General features: G+C 37.5%; 1 protein-coding gene across 7 annotated transcripts in view; it reads left to right on the top strand.

Annotated features, from left to right (window-relative positions):
- The window catches only part of STK39 (serine/threonine kinase 39), an 84,096-nt gene that overhangs the window by 16,053 nt on the left and 48,901 nt on the right, over positions 1–19,142 (top strand). For 4 of the 7 annotated variants that reach the window (XM_077785029.1, XM_021534750.2, XM_077785027.1 and 1 more), the window contains exons 2-10: positions 2,903–3,015; positions 7,829–7,937; positions 9,239–9,380; positions 11,501–11,556; positions 13,194–13,303; positions 13,402–13,503; positions 13,697–13,830; positions 16,285–16,333; positions 16,441–16,506. In XM_077785029.1, the coding sequence (XP_077641155.1) occupies positions 3,001–3,015; positions 7,829–7,937; positions 9,239–9,380; positions 11,501–11,556; positions 13,194–13,303; positions 13,402–13,503; positions 13,697–13,830; positions 16,285–16,333; positions 16,441–16,506 (783 nt within the window). In that variant the 5' untranslated portion in view covers positions 2,903–3,000. The other 3 variants (XM_077785030.1, XM_021534751.2, XM_021534752.3) reach the window with 3 other exon arrangements.

The raw sequence follows: 19,142 nt of genomic DNA, 5'->3' as shown, positions 1-19,142 counted from the left end.
TGTCTGTAGCAGAATGACTTTTCCAGTAGTGGAAAACCCCCATTTTTCTTACAGAGCTGGGGTTTTTTTGAGTCTGACCATGGGTAATCCTTTTGTTTTGTTCTGCAGGTGACAGCTGGATGTAAAGGCTTCATGTATTATGCAATCTGAGCTTTCATTGTATTATATCAGTTTCCTAAATAGAGACTGGATGTTAAACCTATCTATGTTTTGGTTATGTTGTAGTTGGCATTCTCTGCTGTGAGGGTTTTAGAAGACTCACAAGGCTCAGTGTATCTGAAGAAGCCTTACCTTCTGATGAGGAATGGTTGACTGTAATCTATTCTATACAATTATTTTCTGTGATCCTAATTTGTTTTGCTAAATGGTTGCTTGTGACAATTTAGTTTCACTGTATGATAGCGCATTACTTCTGTATTCTGTTGCCTCTCAACTGAAATGCTTATTTAGGTAGTCTGGTCTCTAATAGCTGCTCCTATGGAACACTTCACACTTCTCCTTGTTTAGTAGGTGAGACAAAAGGAGTCTTTTGACCAGATGTGAAAGCTGCAGGTTTTCCTTATCTCTTATCCTTGCTTGTTCACCTTGTGAACCAGAGAAGGAGAGAGCATCTTTAAGAGGAAGGAGGCATATAGCTACTCAGTGTCTGGCTCCTGCTTCAGTGTGTGAAACTGCTTTTCAAACAGGTTTTCTCAGTCCAGCCGAGAAGACTGCACAAATTTACTTTACTCTCAAACTAGTGTATTGTGTAGAGAATTAGAAAAGCTGGAGAAAGAAGAAACTAGGTATATTGGCTTTACTCTAAACCTAAAAAGCTTTTTGCATTGTCAGCACATCTTAGTAATGTGGTGAAGAACATCCCATTGAAAGTCATCTCTGTCAGAGAAGAAAACAGAGAAAAATACACTTTTTTTTTTGTAGTTTAATTTTTCCAAGTGTTTTGAAGCGTTATTTGCTGTCATTTAACTTGAGGAAGTAGTTAAGATTTTATCCTGGCATTGGGTGAATAAATTTTCTGTGTGCTTGTTCTTTTTGTCTTTTTTGAGGCTTTTGTATACAAATCTATTTTAAAAGTAAAGATCTTGGTTGTTTTCAACAAGTAAATAAAACTACTGACATAGATGAAAAAGATACATATGGAAAATCTTGGCCTTTTTTCCTGTATATTTAATACCTAAAAATACTCTTTCTCTGGTTTCAATGTATGTTTGTGTAGTCAAAGTAATAAGAGGACTTGTGTCTTGATGTCTACGGAATGACAAATTCATTCAGGTGATGTATATGAGTCTTACCTTAGCTGAATTGTGCTGACTTGGTGGTTTCTTCCTTGGGATGTCTTATTTAATTTTTAAAATCTCTTAATTCTTTTATTACCTACATTATTGGAATTTTTAAAGGCTTTGTTCTGTAAGCAGACAGAACAGGACATGTCAATATTTGTCTGTGACCACATCCTGCAGAAACATGACTAGTTAGTCCTGTTTTTTTAAAGAGACTTTTTTATTTTTTAAAGATGAGCTCAGAATTTTGACACAAAATTCATACACAGTTAAAAAACTTTGTGATTTGAGTGAAAACATCATGTGAACCAACAATACATGAAAATAGCTAAGCAAAAATAGCAATTAAAACATGTACAATAACTTTCAGTCATGAGGTATTGTTGGTGCTGTTTTCAGATGAGCAGAGGGAAAAGCTCTCAATTGTTAAGTCGGCTGGTAACTGAATCCACGTTTGTGAAGCTTGACAACAAAAGGCTTTTTGTTCACAATTTGTGTTCATCTAGAACATGCCAAATAAATAGAACATAATTTATAAGCAGGACAATATAACATGTTGCTCAAATGACTTATCAGAAATCCATAATTTATATTGAAATATTTAGAATTACATGTACAAGCTTATTGGGAGTTTTTATATTTCTGCATGGATGAACATAATGTAATTATTTGAGGAAGCACACATTGCTATATTTGATGTGGCAGCAAGATGTGCAACTTGAGCAAAACTCCTTCAGAATATTACTTGCAATAATTTCATTAATTTAGTGAGGCAAGACTGACTGGGTCAATGCCAGTTGGTGCCTGATAAAAGAAGCAACAATGCCTTTTACTCCTGTGGTTCACAAATAAAAGCGTTCTAGCAAAAATTGTTCTATTTCCCCCACATTTGTTTAATTCCCCTGGGCTTTGTTATCAGAATAGTTGTGTGAGTATATGTCATTTGCATGCCAAGTAAACACGAGTGACTTTCTCTGCTGTGCCATTCAGTAACATGGATCTTCTCACTGTTGGTGTGGTACTTGTGCCTCCTGTGCTCTTCACAAGGATCAGCATGCTCCTTGTAGGGTGTTAACTCCAGTCATGATGAATGAGCATGAACACTGATGGAACTGTAGAAGATTTAGCATGTACAGTTTACTGATTTTTTTTTTCTGTTCACTGGATAAGGGAACAAAAAAACTGGTTAAACAGGGTCTGATCTAAAAGAGCAGAAAAAATAACAATTGATAAAGCACAGTACCCACCCCTCCATGTATCAACCGTGCAGGTCATGTTCTTGATTAAAACAGATGTATCTAAAGACAGAAGTATAATGAACTATGAAATGCATTGAGGTGGTGGTTATGTCTTGATAAATTAGCATATCATTTGAAATCACTGGCTTTGGAATTTTTTGTGGTGTATGGAAAAGAAACTTTCAGGTTTTTCTTTTCCATCTGAAAGGTGTGAAAGATGGTTTGCTAGTGGAAAGGTATGCATGTAGGGAAAGCAATGGAAATGGATAAAACAGCAGCTTTGAAGTTCTTTGTCAATATAGGCTTCTCATGCTGGTCACTGGTTTAACTCTTCTGTTAAACTGTGTTAATCTCTCAGGCTGTTCCTTTTCTTCCCTTTTTCAGGTAGTGGTGCTACAGCAGTTGTCCAGGCAGCACTCTGCAAACCCAGGCAAGAACGTGTAGCAATAAAGAGGATCAACTTAGAAAAATGCCAAACCAGTATGGATGAATTACTTGTAAGTAAATAAAGGGGCAGTATGTTACATGGAGACTTACTTTCTGTTTTGACTTTGTTTTTCGCTTGGTCCAAGAGTGAGGGTAGAACTTTATGCAGGATATGAGAGAAGGGTTTGAAAATAATCTGAAATACTTACACAATTCCCTAAAGATATAATTTTTTAATGCATATTTTTTCATGTTACAAAAATGACATATGCAAACTTTAATCTTGGGATAATCAACTTGGGATAACTGTGGGAAGACCCTAAACTCTTGTTTTCTGGAAGCTCAGTTTTTAAGTGATTACTGCCTGGTTGTCTGCCTTTTTTAATACTGAGGAAAGATACATTTTCCTTTGGTTAAACACTGATTAAAAATATGAATAAAAAATTTAGTAGGTCTCCTTAAAATGTCTAAAGCACCAAAACATGCTGGATCGTTTAATAATGATAACTTTTAAGGAGGAAAGGAGGAATGGCTACACTGCCATCTACACAAGGAAACTCCTTTTAAAGCTAGTAACACGCATTTATCGGATAGGCCATAACAAGAATGTTTGAAGAGTTTTATTTGTTTGGGCCACTGATCAGAGAAGAAAGGGACCTGTAAGAAGCCATTTGTAAAGGAACTGCCAGAGTTTTTCCTCTGCACTGGTTATAGCAATCCAGAAAATTCACAAAGAACTATTGAAACACAAAACCTATTGCTTTCTAATGCTCCTAGATAGGTGCTTGTAAGACTAATGTTTGTTTTTATATAGGCAGCATAACAAGATTTGAAGGACACAAAACCTTTCTAAAAGTGAGAACACTCTCTTCTGTTCCACAGGTTATACTACAGCCTAGAGACTGTGGGCTTTTTCTAATGCAGAAATTCCTGCCTCTGAAGGAAATGATCTCCTCAGCAGGGAATTGCCAGTGCAAAAGATATCTTGAATTTGATACAGAGGGTATGGTCCGTCCAGTTTCTTCAGCTAAAGTGGCTTTTTTACAGTGGAGGACCCAAAATGTTCTTCCCCTGGTGATTGATGGCACTCGCCTTCAGTTTATGTGACCGCTTGTATGCAGCATTGTTGTGCTTTTTACGAGGATTGTGGTAGTGGAAGTTACTTCTGAGGTAGTGAGAATTCTGTCAACTGAAAACTCAAAAGATAAATTCTGAGCTGTCTTTAAGCCCAAGGTGAGATGCTGTGCATGATGTATTAACGGCTACAGTCCCCAAAGAACATTTCTAAAAGAAGATAATTACAATTAATTGTAAGATAAATTGGTCAGAATTGGAAATTTTTGGTTAGAATTTGAACTAATACTGGGAATTAAGAATTAAAAGATGTTACAAGCAAATGAGTAAAACCAGACAAAACTGCCAGAAATCTGCAAGAGAAATTCTTGTGGTCTGGAGAAACAATTGCATTTAGTTATGAGCTTATAAAAAATTACCTTGCCCAAATGCTTGAGTGTCTTTACTGTTGAGATGTCACCACTGTCTGTCAAATGAGGTAGTAGGTCTTGAATTTTTGGTCCTATATTGCTTTCTTTTGGTACAAAGACAACTGTCCATACCATCTTTTTTTATTTTATAACATAAGTCAATTTCTACTTTTCTGTGCTCAGATTTTTTGTTTCTTTAATTTGTTGATCTGTTTTGATCTGAACATGAATTGGGATTTTCCTGGTTCCTGGTTAGAAGAGTTATAGAGGCGTATACACATATGTGCATGCATACACATACTGAGTTAACTTTTTTCTGTGAGGTTCAGTATACTTATGACTCAGTTCTTAAGAAACTTAAAAATTTTTTTTGAAAAATAGAGACTTTTTCTGGTAAAGGCATAATTGACCTTCAAAACTCTTGTTACAACTGTATTAACATTTTCATTTCAGCTGATAGTACTTAGAATGTTCTTGTGTTTTTGGCAGAATTTGAGTCTAAAAATGTTGAGTTTAATCAGTTTTTAATCACTTATTTTTCTGATGAAACATTTTTTGTTGGCACAGGAATGTTCTAAAACTGTCTGTTCTCTGAACACGCTGTGTTTTAAAATGATGGTGCAGAGTGCTTATGAATGCTGTGCACAGGCACCCTTCACGAATTCTCAGCTGTGTGGCCTTCAGAGAAGTGGAAATGCATCAAGCCCGGTGCCCATGTAAGCAGACGTAGGATTTGGGCCAGTGGCAATTAAAATAGAAAGGCAGTGTGGGAGGGAGTTTAAATATTACTGAGGTTACACAAACTGCCAAACTCCTGAAATTCGATACTCTGTTTCCTGCAATGTCCTGTGTTCTCACTATTGTAACCTTAGTGTAACTTTACCCCCTAAGCCAAGACGAAAGTCCTGTCCTTAGTACTGTCCTGACTGGGTCCCTTCCCCATTCTTTTACCTCCAGTTTTTTAGAACAATCAAAAGCTCAAGGCCACAAACTCCAGGATGTTCTGTGGGAGGTTGTTTGGTTGAAGGGATTTTCGAGGCTGTTTTTGTTTCTGTGATGGGGGGCCCGGGCCCGGCCTGGCTGCAGCCGCTCCGCGCAGAGAGGAGCTGCCTCGCTGTTGCTTATTAACTGTGTCACCCGCCTGCCCGCAGGCTGAAAGACATTTTTGTGCAGCTGCTCAGTGAAACTGGATCAGGAATAACCTGGCTGAAAGAGGTTAGATTTTAACCTGGGCATATTGCCTGGTGCAGCACACAAATGCCTGTGCTAGTGCAAGGCAGGAAGAAGAGAGGGGATGAAGGAGAGACTTAAATTGCTGGTACTTCTTTGCTGCTTTTCAATGTCTGGGGTGACATAATGTGAAGAGGACTCCAGCGTGCTCTCCTGGATGTTCTACTGCAAGCTGTTTCCCTGGCAGTGCATTTTAAATGAATGCTTTTCTTTCTCACCTGTACATATTATGGGCCACAGCCAAATAGATGAAGTCTGTGGAGGCTTACTATTCTGTTTGTGACAGGAGTTTTCTAGAACTGCAAGTCTGAAATTAATTAATTCTTTCCTGACTAAAATTCCATCCCTTATCTCTCATGCTTTCTGTTTATTTTTGTTTTGCAAAGACCCTTTGGAAAAAAAGTCATGAAAGCTGAGACGTAAGGTGCCTTTGGCAATGGTTACTGCGGTAGCTCAATTGTTGCCCAAGAGTTGATGCAGGGAGGTAAAACATTCAAAGCCCTTTTCAGTTAAAGATAGTGAAGCTTATCTCAGATGCATTTTTGCCCAGTGGTGTCAGCTGGACTTTTTGAGTCACTGTTATATTACCAGCATAGGAAAATAATAAAACAATGTAAGAAATTAAATAGAAACCAGGACTGGTGAAGTTACAGTTAAGGTCTGGAATGGGTAGCTGAATTAAGAACATGAGGCAGTAATTTGACTTGTGTTTAAGATGACATGTCTTCTGGGAGAGGGAAATGTACTCCACATGTCTGTCTTCTGTCTTTCACCTACTGTCTTCTGGGGGATGACAGGGAGCAATCTTGCAAATTGCTCTTATTATTCAGGCTCATTGATTCATTATGCAGGCATTCTTCCTTCTGTGTTTTAGGGTTCAGAAATTGTCTAAGGAGGGGGACTTTGGAACAAGCTGAAATGTGTGTCAAACTACAGCCTGACTTTAATAGTCGCCTACAAGCACCATGAGATTAAATCCCATTCTTTAATACATATAATTAACTTTTTATTAGAAACCAGCTGTGATTTTTAAGTGCATTGCAAATAACAAAAAACCTTTTTCAAACAATTGCTAAAATGAAGTTTAAGGTTGAAAATGACCATTTGGGGCAGCTTTAATCAACTTAAGTAGGACCTGCGTAGTGCGTGACCTGCAGAATTGCTGTTGAGTCAGAGAGAAACACAGTCCACTTCAAACAGTTGCTTTTCAGGGAGAGAGGAGAGGAGGAAGATTTTTTTTTACCTCGATTGGCTTCCAGACTGGCTTACCCTCCAGGAGCATGTTCTCTAGCATCAGGAGTGAATCAGAATCAAGGCTGTGTGGCTGGAGATGGAGAGGGAGAAGTAGGGTTGGGGCAGCTTAAATTGGTGTGAGACCCAACCCTGTGGTACAGAAGTGGCCTCATGTAAGGGATTTAAAGGATTGGCAGAAGAGTGGCTGGAAAGGTGTTACAGAACAATTATGTGAAAGAGTGAATAGAAAAAGAACCCTGTTTGAATTAACAGATACAAGACAATCATTCTTAATGTGTACAGCTGTGGTGTGTCATAGATGCTGTTACTTGGTAGTGCCACGTTGTGCATCTGTTGGTGACTGTGTGTTCCTCTAGTCAATTGTTTCCTATGACTTTTGGCCTGTAATATTGCTTTTTCTCTATTTTTATTTAATTGTGTGGCTCTGGTGTCTACCTGTCTCTCCCACAGTAGCTGAGCCAGTGGTGCTGTGTCCTTTGTTTGATGGCTTCCTTCCTCCTTTCCTACCTGTTCCCATTCTATTCTTCATATCCCTTTTGAACAGAAAATGCAGTAGATTTTTGACCTTTCCTTGCATTTTGTTGTCTAGCCTGTACCCACACCTTCAGCTCTTGGAGACTACTCATTCTTCATTGCTTACTGTGAATTTGAAACTTTGACAGTAATTTCTTTGCTGTTCTCAGGAGAAAAGTGATGTAGCTATGCCTGTATCTCATGGCCAAACTTCCCTCATTTTCTTAGCAATAATGCTTTTTCTTGCATGCAGATCTTTAGGTAAATTGAAATGTTTTAATGCTTTGATGCATACCCTGTACATATTTTAGTTCTGTTATAGTATTTCACTTTGGAAATTAAACTTTATTTTAGCAAAAACTGATAGCTGGCTCTGTTGTTTTGGGCTTTGTATTTCTTACAGAAAGAAATTCAAGCAATGAGTCAGTGCAATCACCCTAATGTGGTGACCTATTACACATCTTTTGTGGTGAAGGATGAACTGTGGCTGGTTATGAAGCTATTAAGTGGGGGTAAGTTACTGGTTTTATTTGTTTAGCTGCAAGGTAATTGTAGGACTACTTTTTTCCTAAGGTACCACCGTTGAGTTCATTGATCTAAATTAACTAATGAGAGAGAGGTAGACACTACCTAGGATGAACCTTAAGATGTAGGCATGTTAAGGGGGAATGTGCAAGCTTACAAAGTTTGTATATCTGTATTCACAGAACAGGCTAAAAATTACTGAAATACAGTATTTATATAAACAGAATTTAATTCCCATTCTGAACCAATTTATCAAAGTTCTCTATTAAGGCTGTGTAGGGAAAACTGATTGGAATTAAGTAAATTCTGTCAATGTGATCTTTTATGGAGTTTCTCTGGAATCCTCTGTATTTTTATAAAAATGCATATATATCTGATTTCATAATGAGTATTACTCCTTGTTCCTTATTCAAGCAAGATCCATCCTAGGCCAAATATTGCACATATTATTGCTTAAGCTAACCAAACACTCATTGCATTTTTTTATGATGATAATTACTGGTATAAAATTCTTACTTAGTTCTGGAAGAGGAAAAAGGAGGCTGAACTTAATGTGCTTGTAGTTTAGAAAAGAGAGGCCCAAGAATAAGACATGATGGTTCTGGTTGTTACATGATATTGTTCAAGATTAGTCTTAGTGGCAGCTTCACCATGATGGGAAAACAAGGAGGGGAAGTGCTTGTGTCGCATTTGGTTGAATTGGTCAGTTCAAGCAAAAGCAAACATAGAGCATGAGAGAAACAAGTGATTCATGACAGGAATTTACTGTGAGCTGTTGAATAGTGCTTGGATAAGAACAAAATGTTTCCTTTAAAAGCCTTGAACTGTATAATAACTGAAGTTCAATGTCAAATTATGTGTCACTGGGAATGTTAGCTTTTGTTTGCATTTGTCTGTCTCCTTCCAGTCTTGCAGCTGCATGTTTACATCATGAACCATGATCTAAACTGGATAATAAACCAAGACCTTTACAGTACATGTCTGTTTAAACATGGGGTACTCCTGAATTTTTAATTAGTGGTTGCTTTGCAAGCTATTAGCAGATCTTTCTAATGGATCATTAAGTATTTCGGTATTTTTGACAAAAAGCAGTGCTCTGTATCCCATTTGGATGGATAAGTGGTGTGCTTTATTCTAAGAGCTAGTTACATGCATTTACACATACGTGCAAAGATTGAAATTGCAGTAGCAGCAGCGTAGAAAGAATGAAGACTTGCAGCTTTCTACAGAATCTGATATAATACTGCTTTGTATATGCTTTTTTTTGTCTCCTGGATCTGTAATACAGGTTCAATGCTTGATATAATAAAGTATATTGTCAACAGAGGAGAGCACAAAAATGGTGTGCTTGAAGAACCCATAATAGCAACAATTCTTAAAGAAGTTTTGGAGGGCTTAGACTATCTACACAGGAATGGGCAAATTCACAGGTAGGAGCATGGTGAAAAATGTTTTCAAAATTGACTGTAGCTTGTTGATTCTGGTCAGCTGTAGTAGCTTGTCTAAGCAAGTTTTATTGCTTCTTTCACTTCTGTAAATGTGATCAGTAATTATCAAGTGATAGTGCTTGAGCAAATGCTGTAATCTTGGTTGCAGTTTGTCACTTACATTTCGTGTTTGCCTGGGTCTTTATCCTGTCTCTCTCTAATAGTTTGGATAGATTTGTGCTGTGATAAACGTGTCAGAACTGTGGTCCATAGTCCTGTGCCCGCTGGTGCTCCAGATACCAAATCTGGTTCTGGTTTATGGTATATGTTTTGTGAGTTGGTTATCATGTTGCACAGTAAACCTGTAATCCTGGGTGCTTGGACTCCTGCAAAAACGCAAAACTTTTTTTCCTGGTAATCAGTAAATATCTGTTACAATTCTACAGACCTTTTATGACTACATGTGAAGCTGGGAATTGCACCTAATGATTGCTGTTCTGTATAATCTCTCTCCACTGACTTCCTCCATATAAATTGTGCAGATCTCCCGGCATGGTATATCCATATCTGCTGTAGGAACTCAGAGATTGTTCTCACTCTTTGATTGTTGGAAGTGTGTTCTGACCTTCCTGTTAATTCTATTAAGGTGAATTTTTCTTTTAAGGAAGGTGTCTACAGAAGATTCTCTGTTTCAAGCGTTAGCTTCTGATAAGGGAATCTTTTACCCAAAAACGAGGTTTGCTGCAGACAGGACTCTGAAATGGAGGTGGTACTGATGTAGCACAGTAATTTTTCTTTTTGAGTCTGTCCTATGTCTCATCTTATAAATGAACTGTCGCTGATGTAAATCAAGAGCTATTTCCTCCTTTTGCAGAGAGAAAATTGAGATAAATGGAGAAATAAAGAACAGCTATCTTGACTTCTGTTTTGGAATGCCAAAGATCTGCATCAGTCCTTAAGACACAGTATTCTGTTAAGCTTATATTATTATGAAGGGCACATTCATGACCTTTTAAGGATAATGGGACTCTTTGAGGTCAAATTTGTGAATTCCCCTTGTGTGTTTTTAAAGTACCTTAAGATAAAAAGAGAGATCTATATGATATGTCTGAGATTTATCCTTTTTCAAACTGTGTAGAAGTCCTGTTGAAGTTGAAAACTGTGCCTTCAGTCTCTCATGTACATTAGAGGTGAATGCTGTGGTATAGTTCAGGGAATACTGTGTCAGGTGGCACTTGTTAGTTGGAGATGTTTTCAAAATTATTCAGGGATCTTGTTCTGTTGTTTCAGTGCATTCTTTTTAACATGTTTATATATATATATATGAGGAAACAGGTTATGTTACCTTTCAGTAGTAACATAAATTCGATGAAACTTGCAAAGGTTAATTTTCTCAAGTCTTAATTGTTATGATAGATTTTCTATGACAGTTTTAAAGTGTGCATTAGGAATGGGGTGCATGTTTCTATTAAAAAAAAAAGAAACAAGCCAAACCAAAACAACCACAAAGTTTTCTTGTGAACATTACATGTGAAGAGCGTGTTAAATGGGTATTGCTAACTCTTATGTACTTACTAAATTCTGAACATATTCGATGCCAAGTAACTTTTCACCACTGTACCCTATAGCAAAATATGTCTGCTATTCCTGAGGTGAATTGGAGAGAAATGTACAGTACATTTGTCTTTTGAAGATATGTCTCTTCTCTGAAGATATTGAAGAGGAGAAATTTTTTTCAACTTTTCTTTTTCATTAGTGGTGCAGTAGAATGTAAAAAGCATTAATTCTTGGTTTACAGCTCTGAAAGCTTTCAGTTTGTGAGACTGTAACAGGTGGTAAACCAGACTTTGAACCTAAATATCTACTTTCTTAAAATCTATCCCTGAATTTTGCTCATTTATGCTAGAGCTGAATTCTGCTCTTTTTATATGTGAAAATTTGTTAGAATTTGAGTTCTGTACTCTGTTTTAATAATATTCAGTTACATTTTACACATCAGCTTCCTTTTGCTGCTTTAAATTTGAAAACTCTCTCTTGTGAAACTATTCAGTATGCAATATTTATTTGTTTGCATAAAATGTGCAGTATGTGCTTTCATAACAACCCCTGTTTGTACATTCCAGAGATTTGAAGGCTGGCAACATTCTACTGGGTGAGGATGGCTCTGTACAAATAGCAGGTAATGGTGGTGGTAGGGTAATTGATAAATAAAAGCAAAAGGTAATTGCAGCTGGATCAGGGGCAACTGATATCAAGGGGTAAAATTTTTCTGTTGGCTTTAAACTATTCCTTTTGGGGTGCTGTAGCCACAAGTTACCCAGTTTCAGATTTCAGGATTCTTGATTAATGATACTTGACTCAGAAATTATTCAACATCTCTTTGTGTCCCATCAAATATATAAGGAAGTTTTCTAATGTCCTCTTAATGTTTCCATTTGATTCACCCATGCAACTTAAACAGCTTGCAAATGGTAAAAACTGTTATTTCTGTTAATATAATTTTTTTTCTGCAAGTAATTGTAATAGTTTTGGGGACCCAACTATCTGTGTGTACTGTCTTCATAAAGACTTTGACTATAATTTTACTAGTCACTAAGATGCATGAGGCATATCTCACTTAGAATTATTTTTGGCATATCTGCCATTTGTCTGGCAGTGGTATTTGTTGGATACAATTTAGCATCTTTAGTGTCCTCTGAGTGCATTGATGTGCTTCTTGAGCTGTAGTCTGTAAGAATTAAATTATTTGGTCTCGTAAGAGCAAGGCTCATATCCCATCTCTCAGGCTGGTATCAGGTTATTTGGAAAACAATGGGAGCAGGTGGTGATACCTGCCCCTTCCCACAGCACAAGGCCCACCAGGCCTTCCACATTCTGTAGTGGATGACTGAGCACTGAGAGCACTGAGAGCCCTGGGTAATAAAAATGACTATAGACAAAAGTTGTTATTTTTATATAAATGATGCTTTCAAAGTGCCATGTAAAAATTATTTTAAGGTCTTTAATATACCTGTGTGAAATAATGATAAAACCACATTTTTCTGTAAGTACTGGAGGTGTTTTCTTTAAAATCAGGTAACAATAGGGAATAAATTTAAGTCTATAGTGTACTACTCTATTTCAGTTTAACTGGATTGTAAATAGTACAGTTGAAAATACTTTTCATATAGCTCCATTCAAAATTGACAGTATTTCTACACACATTGGGAACCTGCTCTTTCTTCCACTTACATGCCTACCTCTCCCATATAGCTGTCATTAATGTAGTAACAGATTAACAGAACACTGAGCCTTTTTTTTCTTCCTCTTCTATTTCAGAATTTGGAAAAAGCTATTCATGTCCTGGTCTACTATTAAGTACATAGTAGTGATGGCTTTTCTAATTGTCTTTGGTTTTTCAAATTCCCATAAGAACTGAAATTACATATAGTATTCTCTCTTGTTCAAATCACATTCATATTTAGTTACTATGCAGAAGAAGCTCCTTGTCTTTGGACAATAGCAGATGCAAACCTTGGCACAAAGTGAATATTTGAAAACTCCAGGTGATGGATGTATTGGAGTCCTTTGCAACTTTATTCAGGGAGACACATACTGGGAAGTTAAACTTGAGGATGTTTTAGTGTGGCTTTCCCTGATAAAACTCTACCTTCTATTCCATAGCATTTCATGAACAGCGTGTTGTGGAGCAAAGGTCAGCTTTGCAATGGAGAGTTTCTATAGGCATACCTTTAGGAGCTGACTTTATTTCTAAAATGTAAAACTTTTGCTTTGTTATTGGTAGTTTAACAGATTTCAACTTTTCTACTTTCCCAGATTTTGGTGTTAGTGCATTTTTAGCAACTGGAGGTGATGTTACTCGTAACAAAGTAAGGAAAACATTTGTTGGTACTCCCTGTTGGATGGCCCCTGAAGTAATGGAGCAGGTATTTCTAATAATAATCAAAAATATAAAACATTTTGTCTTTTACTTCTGGAATGTGAGACATTACTACCTTGGTTTTTCCTTCTGGTTCTGTTTCAGGTGCGAGGTTATGACTTCAAGGCCGATATGTGGAGTTTTGGGATAACAGCCATTGAGTTAGCAACAGGAGCAGCACCTTATCACAAATACCCTCCTATGAAAGTAACAATCACTTTGTAATTGTTAATGCTGTTAGCTGTATTATTAATGCTGCTAGATAGTTAGTACTACTTTATTTTCAAAAGCAACTCAGGGTATCTAAATAGATGTATTCTGGGGAGTATTTTTTTCTCTTTTAATTTCTACATTTCAAATTTGTTTTGCTTACTACACCTCATTTTTGGGTTTATTTTAGGTATTAATGCTAACGCTTCAAAATGACCCTCCCACTTTAGAGACAGGTGTAGAGGACAAGGAGATGATGAAAAAGTATGGCAAATCCTTTAGAAAACTAATCTCATTATGCCTTCAAAAAGATCCTTCCAAAAGGTAGGTCACTACTGCCATGTAAAATAGAATTATTTTTGAAAATATGTAGACTAAGTTACAGTGACATAATCTTGAAGTGTATGCTTTGAATTTTGTAAACAGCAGCTTTCAGTCACCTCCATCTGGGGAGAAGAAATTGCCTTTTTACTGTTACTTGAGTTTACTACTTCTGATTGTTAACCTAATGTATTTATACTTAAACACAGTACTGAATTAAACATGGATCAAACAAAAGTCCTTGCTCTACATCTTCATTTCTCATATGAAGGAAGATATGTGTCTTGATACTGATGCTTTAAACTTAGTGCTGCAGTTTGGCTGCTTACTGATAGGAATAATAATAATAATGGATAATCAAAGTCTTTATAATCAAGCCTCTTTTAGTTTCCTGTATCTAGTAATTTTCAGGTCAAGATTAAAGCATGAAGATTAAAGCATTAAAGTATGAAGTAATGAGCAGTAAATAAAATGAGTTTTCCTTGTATCCTTGAATACATAGTGTTGAGTTACCTGGTATGCAGTAAAGGAATTGGTGTTTAAGGTATTTGCTTAAATTTATACATTTATTAAAACACATGCAATACCTTCATACTCAGTATTGCCTTGAATGGAACAATTAGACCAGCAAATAGATGTTCAGATAGAAACAGGTGTAGAGCAATTTTTTTTAGACTGGGGGGTCGTCATATTTCTTACAATCCAGGATGTAATTTTGCACGGAGATCCCTCCAGCAGTTATTATGTCACTTGTGGGAAAAGTCCTTGCTCTTTGTGGCAAACTCTAGGACTGGCATTGCACTGCTGCTGTTTCAGACTGTGATGTTTTTGTTTCTGAGATCTCTGTGGGTGTTTCTCTCTCTCCCCAGTGCCAGGGATGCTGCTCACAGTCCTCAGCTGCAGTTCATTGCTGCAGTTTGTGTGGAAAAACAGGGCCAGAAAGCATATCCAGGCCAGGTCAGAAGCATCTGGCATAATTAATGGTGGAGGAATGGAGAACACTAGTTTGGAGAAAACTTACTAAAATGTAGCTTTGAAGTGTGCATAGCCCTGTTACGAGATGTGATGGTACTGTACTTTGAGAACTTAAAAACTTTGGCACAGAAGCTGGTTTTTCTTTTAAATAGTTTTCCCTTCCTTTTTGCTCATCCAAGATACATGTATGAATTACTACAGAGTCTGGTGGTCTCCACAGGACCACTGATCAGAACTCCTTTATTGCAGAGCTTGGTGCTTTGGAGGTGAAGAAAAATGCGTGCTCTATGGAACCTACTATCTGTATCTAAATTGAACTTTTTGTTAATGTCAGGAGTTGGTCCATTATTCACTGCAGTGATATATACATACAGACTATTTACTACTCCTCTTTTGCTCACTCACTTTACAGATCTGTCCTCAAAGAAATAAACTAGGTCAGATTTCTGGGGTTTTTTTTTGAGATTGAGATCTTCCAAATGGAAGTTTTCTCACTGTTTTACATAGTTTATTCATTATTCAATCTCTTGCTGGAATTCAAATGAAAGACTAGAGCAGATATTGCCTCGGTTTACTTAGAAATTTTGAGTCTTGAAGATTTTGACTTCCCTAAATTTAGCTGTGTCAGAATTAATCCTGGATGGTGGTATGGACTCCTAATGGAAATGATGAGGATTTTATCTCATCCCAAGAGATGCTTCACTTTCTCTTCAGAGTCTGCTTCAGTACCAGAGTCTGGCTTTGGCTAGATTAGTGGCTTTTTGAATCTCTGAAGCTAGGGAGACAAAACCCGCTGTTGGAATCACTTTGATAGCTATGAGATTGTGGTTATCTCTTGGAAATGCTGAAACAGAGTTAAACAGAACTGCAAGTAAAAATGAAGTGTGTCAATTTTTACCTTACAGCTGTTGTTTTGGTTTCTGTTTGTCTGTTTGATTGGAAGATGATCCGATGACTCTCTTTGGTTTATGCATCATGTTAATAGTGTCAGTATAGTTTCTTGAGAATATCTGCTGCCATCAGTGAGGTAAAAGAATGCCAATAGGAGTTACTGATGCTGCTGTATAGAAAATGTGATTATGCCTTTATTGCTGTGGAGCAAAGTTTTAGTTGTTTTCATAAAGTCATTTGGGGAAGAAAGCAATACTTGCCTTTTTTTGTGTTTGATTTTTGTTTGTTTGTCTTACTTGTTTTTTTAAAGGTTAAATGCATTTGTGTTGAACAAAAAAGGGGGAAAACTGGCATCTTAAGAGACTGATTTTTTTTTTTTTCTCCTTTTTGGTATTTTTGCCATAGAGAGGCTTAATTTTTTTTCATGTGTGGTGAGTTTGTGTGAGTTAATTCAGTAGCTATGATCATTCATTCCCCATTCATACAGTACTAATTCAAAAGTATTAGAGACGTACCATTTAACTAACGTCTTGTACTGTATTCACTGAGAGGGGTCTTGTTTTCTGTTCTAATTTATTATTGATCTTTCAGGCCCACAGCAGCAGAACTTTTAAAATGCAAATTTTTCCAGAAAGCCAAGGTAAAACGTTTAACCCTATGAGTAAATTTTGCTCTGCCTTAAAAATCTATGTGAAATGTCTTCTTTCCTTGTATTGATTTTTAACTTAACAAATGTTGGTTTTGCAGAATAGAGAATACCTGATTGAAAAGCTTCTCACTAGAACACCTAATATAGCACAAAGAGCAAAAAAGGTGAGTGCATTCACATATTTTTCTTGACTGGTGTGGAAGGTAAAGCAGGGACTCCTCAGTTGCCTTACATTTTTAGTTGACTAACTGATCCATACTTTTAATGTAGTCCTTCAAAGACAGTCAGCGTTGAATGGATGTCTTCTCTAGCCTTGTATTCTCTAGGAAGCCCTGAGGTGTTTTTACTTCTTTTTTGACCTTGTCAAAATGATATATGATGTTTGTCATACTTGATATGATTTTTTTTCTCACTTCCTCTTAGAAACTTACAGGTGAAGTACTTGTGGGGAAAAAAGGTGACCTGCAAACATATAGATTAATAAACTGCACAGTTCATATCTTCATTGATCACCTAGGGAAAGGGTGAAGATACTTTAAACGGCATTTATTGAAAACTGCCTGGTTCTTTGGATTATTTCAAATGTTATTCCCAAAAGGTCAGGTCAAAACTCTGTAAGTGTTGCTGAGTTTTTCAGACCAGTGGAGCCTTATCCCACAGGTGACAGATTTAAACCCATAGCTACGGCATATGCTTGTATTTCTGCAGTGCCTTTGGCTCTTGTATATATCAGCTTACCAAGTCATGTGCAGCAGAAAAAAAAAATAGTAACTCCCAACAGGTAAGTATTGTAAAATCTTTAAATATGAAGCAAACTGCTGATCATAAGAGTTAAGAAACAGGAATGAATGTAGACTCCTGTTTGTTGTGTGTGAGAAATGATTGAGCTCCCTTTTCCCTTTCTCTTGTGACTTACCTCACCATGTGTCTTCAGTATGAGGTGCCTGCTCAGAGACTGCTGAGCCTCTGCAGGTGACAGACACAGTAGTGTGCTGAATCCAGCCTTCTAAAAGCAGGCTTGCTGGGGGTATATTTTGAGAAGGGTATTTTAGAAAATGAGCTGTTTCAGCCTTTGTTGGTGTGGCAGTTGGGCTGCAGCTACCCTGACGGATACTTGTACGATTTTCTGTTGTCTTTGGGAGTACAACACTGAAATGTTCTCACAGCTGGTTGCTCACATTTGAAAGAGACAGTCAGCAAGATCTGAGTGCTTCAGGTTCCTTCGAATCTTGTCCATATGGAAGTGATGTTGGGAACTCGTTGGTGGTGGGCTCCGAGAGGCTGCAGTAGGAAGGGTTACTGAGAGGCTTTGCGGCAGGGGTGCGGTGCTGGGCAGGTTCTCGCCCAGGGGAGGAGGAGGCGCTCGGGTTTGGCCGTGTGGTGGCAGCAATGCCCGCACAAAGCGCGGCGCTGCCTCGGGCTTGCCTCGGGAGCGGCGGGGTCCGGCTGCGCCGCCGGCAGCCGGGCAGCGACAGCGCCGCGCCGCCTCCAGCCGGGTCCCGCGGCAGCTGCAGACCCTGCGCGCACGGATACTCATATTTCTTTAGATAACACAGCGCTTGGAATTGCGAAGGGAATGCGGGATAGCCTGCCATACACCACCAGAAAGAATTTTCTGGATTACTTCTTTGACGATTATTTCTAATTTAACAGAGGTGTGAATCTTACGAAATCAAAGCTATACAGTGGCGGAGGCAAATGAATGTCTTTAATTACATCATAAAAGGAAAAGGTATTTGGATTTTAGCTACTAAAAATGCTAAATTATTTATATTTTAAAAGGACACAATATTAAAATTCATTGGGGACTTAAAGTTTAATTCACTTGTTAGAACTGTGCATGTAGCTGCTGTTTTAAGACACCATAAAATATAAATGTTCTTTAATAATAAAACTCTGGGGTTTTGTTTAAAAAACTTGTCTAAGTTGAGTTTGGTTGCTTAAACATTAACATGTAAAGTGTCTAAGAGGTTGCTCTTGGAAGAAGTAACCCCTGTAATTGAAAAACTAATATCACTGAGGCAATAGATAGGAAGGAGCTGGTGTCATCACTGCTTAAATTATCTTCTGTGGCACTTGCTGTAAAATGCCTATGACTAATGATCTGTAGCACCACTGCTAGTACAGATGTCAGATCTGCCCTGCAGTAATCTAATTTTTCTTCCATTTACCACATGTATAATTGCTTTGCCTTGTTGTCCAGAACTCCAGCCTCAATTTAGTTTTAACTTTAAATTCTTCTTTTGACATAGTGTTCCCATGTTTAGCTTCTGCCTTTATAGCTTATACTTGGCATCTTTTTTTTTTTCTAAATATGAGTTCGGGTCCATTTATGAAATCCTGAAAGCAAATACACATTTGTATGTGTGAGGAAAACATTTGGTGCTGTAAAAATGAGTCCTGCTTTAAACCCCAATTTGATAATTGAGCAACATATTCATTGTGTGTTTAAAATACTGTGTTAACATTAGAATTGTAAGCTACGTGTTTGTGCACATTTCCCCTGTTCCATTGTTTCATTTGCTTTTAATTCTGCTGAATTTTAAGTTATGTCCTTCTTGCTTGCCCTAGCCTAGTAATTAAGGAATTAATGCCTCTTCCTGTGCAGGACCTGGTTAGATATATATTGGTACTGATCCACAGGAATGAGAGTTACACCATGCAACTTCTTACTGGCAATTCTGGGTTTCACTAATGGGACTGCTCACCTGGGAGAGCATTGCTGCTATGAAGAAGAGCTGGAGAAAAGGCTGTGAGGAATGGTCCAAGTATGGTTGGGTAAGCAGGGACATGCTCTGAA

Source organism: Lonchura striata, chromosome 8 (assembly GCF_046129695.1).
Source record: "Lonchura striata isolate bLonStr1 chromosome 8, bLonStr1.mat, whole genome shotgun sequence".
Classification (NCBI taxonomy): Eukaryota; Metazoa; Chordata; class Aves; order Passeriformes; family Estrildidae; genus Lonchura; species Lonchura striata.
The sequence above is the reverse complement of the archived record's forward strand: the minus strand, read 5'-3'. Positions and strand labels throughout refer to the sequence as shown.